The 6,000-nt window shown below is 44.5% G+C and overlaps 1 protein-coding gene across 1 annotated transcript in view; it reads right to left on the minus strand.

Annotated features, from left to right (window-relative positions):
* Window positions 1-6,000, minus strand: part of LOC103371818 (ras/Rap GTPase-activating protein SynGAP-like) — a 56,906-nt gene that overhangs the window by 26,741 nt on the left and 24,165 nt on the right. Inside the window, exons 5-10 of the mRNA XM_008301275.1 lie at window positions 5,156-5,254; window positions 4,752-4,991; window positions 4,303-4,638; window positions 3,995-4,139; window positions 2,089-2,233; window positions 420-656 (exon numbers count right to left, since the gene is read on the minus strand). Coding sequence (XP_008299497.1) covers window positions 420-656; window positions 2,089-2,233; window positions 3,995-4,139; window positions 4,303-4,638; window positions 4,752-4,991; window positions 5,156-5,254 — 1,202 coding nt within the window. The remainder of the gene's footprint in view (window positions 1-419; window positions 657-2,088; window positions 2,234-3,994; window positions 4,140-4,302; window positions 4,639-4,751; window positions 4,992-5,155; window positions 5,255-6,000) is intronic.

Genomic DNA, 6,000 nt, shown 5'->3' on the forward strand with positions numbered 1-6,000 from the left:
CCATAAAGATGACGTAGCAAGTATGAACTTATTCTTAAAGGTCACATTGAGGGGTTTTTTTTGGGATATCTGATGACATCCACTGAAACAGATGAAACCGATGAGTGTATTTCAGCAAAAGTTTTCGAACCGAGTCTTGTAATTTCCACCATACTGCTGATGTCTTAATCACAGGTTCCTGTTTAAGCCTGAAGAATTTGGTAAAATATTCAAAAATATGTCAGTGCAGAGTACACAGTGAAGTTAGGAACAAATGCAGCAGCGTGTGGGTGACTAACAGCTTATAGCCTCGCAGTCGGAACTGCAAGCCTCTATTTCCGTGATGTTCCTCGGTGACATGCATCCCACAAGCATCAAATGTCTGCACGTCTAAAAATGAACTGAATCACATTAGTGTAATGCGGAAGGCAGACACTCACTTGCTGAAGCTGGCCAGGTTCTGCATCACCTTGGCGATGAGCGTGAGCGTGCGGGACGTGCGTTCAGCGGGATACTCCTGCATCAGGTTGAACAGGGAGGGCGACATGATGGCCGGGCACATGAAGCGCAGAAACAGGGAGGAGCTGATGAGGCTGTCGGCCAGATCCTCTCTTCCACGCTCAGCACATCTGGCTCTCCATGAGGCAAAAACTTCCTTCAGCTCGCGGGGAAATATGCTGAAACAAGAACATGTTTTTTTTTTACAACTGTCAAGGAGAACAGCAAGATAAAATGCTGCAGTTTACCCAAAGCCCTCAGGAATTCAAGGTCAGGAGACTAAAGCGTATGGAAAAGTACCAACCAGAACACCCTGTCCAGATGGAGAATGTGTTTATTCACACAGTTTAGCATGAAGTTGATGAATTTGCTGGTCATATCGCCGGGGAAAACATTCTGATGGTGAATGATTAATAAAGTACATTATGTTAATGTATGTTCAGAGTTGGAGAAAAACAAACTTTTCATTTTGTAGTTACTATGGAGATCCGTATTCGGCAAATGTGATGCAAATTAAATGCAACAATATTGATCCAAACCAAATTGTGAATAAGTGTGCTAAAAGTTTCTGTAATTTCTTTAAATAAATACTTTATTTTTAACAGTGTAATTTATCTATTTACCTGTGTCTAATCTGTATTTTCCTGTTACATGTTGTACAGTCATGACTCGATAATCCGACACTAAATGTAAAACCTTCTTTTATGTCGGATAGCAAGGCTGTCGGATTGTCAAGACGGAGGTCGAGATACAAGGAGGGCTTGATGCTGGAAGGCTCATTTGTTGTTAATTATTGTTCATAGTTGTTATAATAACTAGTAGGGCTGGTCCCAATAGCACTTTCTGGTCTCTGGATATTCAGGCCCAATTAATGATGAATATCTGAATATTTGGAACAGTCGGTGGGACACTTCCACCCTGAGGGAGGGCTCTGACGGGGTGGAAGTAGCCGGAACGCACAGGCAGTACTTGGCTGCTGATGCTAGTTTAGTTAGCGGACACACTTCTGTTTCCATTGGCGCCATCGGCGCCACCATCCATGTTTACTTCCGTAAACACTGAGCACGCTCGCTGCGTGTGACGTCGTCGTGTCCTCTTCTGCGCATGCGGGACACTTCTGGGTTGTATGAAGTTCACACAGCAGATCACATACAAGTCGCATTGAACTGGAAATGTGAACGAACTTGCAAAAAAAATCGGATTTCACAAAAAAATCCTCATTGAGCATCAAGTCCTGCAGTGTGAACGTAGCCAATCTGTGGGATTGTTCAGTCAGATAATACGCCGTGATCCTGATTGGTGACATAAAATGTCCCATCGGAGTCAGAATCCAAGGCTGTTGGTATGTTAAGGCTGTTTTTAATGGGTTCTGTTCGTTTTTCCTAAAAACCTGTCAGATAGCAAGGTTTTCGGATTGTTAAGGGTTAGATTATCGAGTCACGACTGTATTTCCAGTTTCAAATCGCTGGCTGACCCCACATTCAACTAACTCACATCGACAACATTGAGTACAGACAGAAAGTTAAATTCCTGTTTAGGATCCACGTGGCGCCGGTGAACATGCACGCAGAACAGTTGCATACATAGTGTTCTGAAGGTGCAAAAACTGACCAGAGAGAGTTGATAATCTTGCAGAGCAAGAGCTCGCAGCACATGCGGAGGTTGGCCTGATGATCGGCGAGGACTGACGGCGGGACACGCATGGGATCCACCTCGCAGTTCTCCTCAGACTCGTATAAGGCTCGAATAAAGTCACCTGAAAGATGCACATCACACCGTCACTGCGTTTCCGAAAAACGCAAATGTCTCTGAGCAAATGTTCAACGAGGACACATGTACACCGATCGGCCACAACATTAAAACAACTGACAGGTAAAGTGAAGAACATTAATCATCTCGTTACAAAGGCACCTGTCAGTGGGTGGGATGTATTAGACGGAAAGTGAACAGTCAGTTCTTGAAGTTGATGTGTTGGAAAAACGGGCAGAGTGAAAGATCTGAGTGACAGGTGCCAGATTGCGATGGCTGGATGCTAGACGACTGCGGTCAGAGCGTCTCCAGAACAGCAGGTCTTGTGGAGCGTTGGAGAGGACAGTATACACCACAAGGAAGGACGACCGATAAACTGGCAACGGGGTCATGAGAGAACAAGGCTCGCTGATGCATGCAGGGAATAAAGGCTGATCTGTCTGGTCTGACCCCACAGAAGAGACGCTGTTTCAGAAAAACCTAATGATCGAAAAGTGTTAGAGCACACAGTGTAGCTGGAGGCCGGTCAAAGCGAACATGCTGACTGCTGTTTGTCCCCTAAAGTGCCTCCAATGGGCATGTAAGCATCAGAGCTGGATCACTGAGCATATATAGGAGGCGGAGGGCAGGAGGGGTGTGCGCATCGTTTACCAGAGCGAGGGACGGCAGCAGGATGCACTATGGGAGGAAGGCGAGCTGGCAGAGGACGTGTGATGCTCTGGACAAAGTTCAGCTCGGAAGCACTGGGTCCTGGCATTCATGTGGATGTTAACTTTGACACCTGCCTAAATATTGCTGCAGACCACATTGTGGAAACTTCAAAAGTATGTGTTCACTGTGGCCTCTTTCAGCAGGATAGTGCTGTCTGCCACTCTACAAACACTGTTCAGGAATGACAGAGAGTTTGTTGGACTCTAAATTCCCCAAATCTCACTGAGCATCAGTCCCTGATGCTACAGCACACTTTTAGAGGTCTTGCTAAGTCCAAAACTTAAGAGGTCAGAGCTGTTTTTGCGGCACAAGGGGGACAAACACTATTTCAAAAAAACTTTTTAAAAAGCCTGCAGTTTGAAAACATAATCGGATATTATGCAGGATTTTTACAGAAAGGTGCGCAACAAACACTCGTATTGCGCTCACACGTATGCTCATGCATGCACACGCTCGATGCACCGCTGAGCATGATTTTGCATGTTTTTTTCTGCTTATCAGCGACTGGTAATGAGCAAATAAGAAAGATCCCCGCACAAGTGAAACGAAGAAGACTGCAATGTGGGACACGGCAAAATTCGGATACGCAAAAAAACATCACTTTTGTTTGTTTACAAGAAAACTCCAAATGGGACACGTTTCTAATGGAACATGGAAATCAGTTGGTATGTCGGTATCAAGTGTATCTGATTACGGCTGGTTTGCATGAAGAAAAACCTCAAATCTGCTAATTAAGTCGGAACTTTCCTCCACACAGCCCTCTACTGATCGGTTTGTTTTCACTGTGAGAAAAAAAAGGCATTTAAGTTGGCATATAAATGCTGTTAAAACATCATTCCTACTTGCTAATGTGATTTCTAGATTATTCTTCTTAGATGCCAGTTTGTCTAAAATCCTGCCATCACCAATTAGAGCACGTAGAGAAAATGTCACCTCAAACGTGGATCAAACGAGCTCCAGCAGCCAACAATGTCATAATCATTTTCGCTAAGTGGCAGATGCTGTTCGTGATAGAAGTTAGCCTCGCTACATCCGAGGCGGTGATGTGCAGCCTTACCTATAGCATCCTTGAGGTATCTGTGACCTATCAGTTTGAGGTACTCCTCCACAGCCTTTGTAGCGAGCGTGTTCTCCCGAAAGATCAAGTGCTCACGGTCCATGAATCGATCCACCTCACACATGGCCATGTCTGACAGGAACTCCTGAGAAGAGATTGTGTTGCAGTTCAGTGGAGCACACGCAAAGGAAATGACTTTTTTTTTCTGTAAATTTACCTCAGTAAAAAAAAAAAAAAACTCATATATAGTAGAGAATCTATTCAGGGCATAACAACGTGCCATCGGATACATTCGACCCTTCGTGTACCTTCGTCTTCCCCGTGCTTTGAAGGATGTGCACCAGAGCAAACGCCACCTCCTCTTTGCTTTTAACGCTCAACAGCGGCTCCAGGACTGCACACAGTGTTCGGTAGTTGTTGGTAATGTACTCGGCAAACTCCTTGTACAGCTCCATTGGGAGGATGTTCATTGTCTGGTAGCGAGACTTGACGCGTAGCGAGGCGTTGATCACTTTGGCACTTCCGACACCGCCGCTTTTGGCCAGAACACTGGACTGTATGACCGGGTACCACTGCTCGACAAACTGCCGGCCCGTGATGCTGGATATGGGGATGCTGACAAGGCCAAGGTATGTGCTTTTTTCCTAGATTGTGGGGGGGGAAAAAATACACATTAAGAAAGATAGATGTTTTAAAAAAAAAAGTTCTCTAACCGGAAACACAGAATCCATATAGACGACTGAGACACTTTCTTTACCTTGCGTCTTTTTTTGTCCGTTTCCTTGTAGAGGTGCAAACGAAGGCTACGAATGGTAGGCAAATTGTTAAACTCAAAATGCTCGCCCCAGAAGACGGTGTCGGTCCGGGGTTTGCTGGTGGTGCGCGCGTACAGCATGTCGTCCAGACACAGTTCACAATAGTAGCGTTTCTTAGCTGGAAGGTCTCGAGCTTCGATGATCCACAACTTGAGCACGTTGTCCACCCGTCTGCTGTTATCCTTAAAGTGAAACGAGGAGTTCTGTTACTGCATTATAACTGTCCTTAATGTTACAGCCTTCACCAGTTGGATGTGTGAAATGACGAGTCAGCAGTGGTTCGGTTGCACGCACTGTTGATCGGTTTCGGTATCTGGAGTGTTGAGATCTGTTGTGCTGAATTTACCTTGTTGGGCTTGACAGCTCGTTGCAGATTTTCAATCCATTTGTCTCTTTCTGAAGCTGAACGGCAGGCAAAACATTTTGTCCCTGAATTGGTGGTTACCTACAGACAAAACTTATCATTTTAGTAATTCACGATGATGAAATATTCTTTATACAGCCACAACTAACAATTACTTTTATTACTCTCTGAACTCCAGCAGTTTTGGACAGCATGTTGTTGTTAAAAAAAAACTCAAAATGGCACCATTTACCAAAGCCAAAAACTATCAAAACAGAGAGAATTGTTGTTTTGAGAGATAAAGCGTCACGTCGCCCGCTCCTCATTTGCATAAAGTTGAGGTCTCGGCTACTTTATGCAAATCGGGGGAATCTGGCCAGCACTCAATATCTCTGGAAAGTTCCGGAAAACTTTTAAACTAACTGTTGTTAATATAAAACGAAGACAGCTTGAGCGACTGCTTGGCTAATTTCTCACCTCAAATGTTTTCAGAAACACATTTCGGTGAACAGTTTTCACAATATGAGTGAAATTTTTGATTTGATTGGTTTGATTTGAAAAGCGGGAGCAGGTGGTCTACGACAAGTGAAGGCTTCAGGTGCAGCCGATGTTTGCAGAACTGGCATCCAATGCTGATGAGCGGTGTGATCCTTTGCATCTAAAAATGTCCCTGTGGACGTGTAAGATTAGCTTAAAATCGTAGTGTTTCATCAAAGTCACTTCATTCTACATGTCTTGGCCCAACAAAGAAGCCACGAGTGACTCGTGAGAGAAACCGACACGTGACAAAAATTCAACATTTCGGCTGAACTGCAGGCAAGACTGGAAATAAATTAAAAATGTAAGTA

The sequence above is a fragment of the Stegastes partitus genome, unplaced genomic scaffold (genome assembly GCF_000690725.1).
Source record: "Stegastes partitus isolate 25-593 unplaced genomic scaffold, Stegastes_partitus-1.0.2 Scaffold34, whole genome shotgun sequence".
Classification (NCBI taxonomy): Eukaryota; Metazoa; Chordata; class Actinopteri; family Pomacentridae; genus Stegastes; species Stegastes partitus.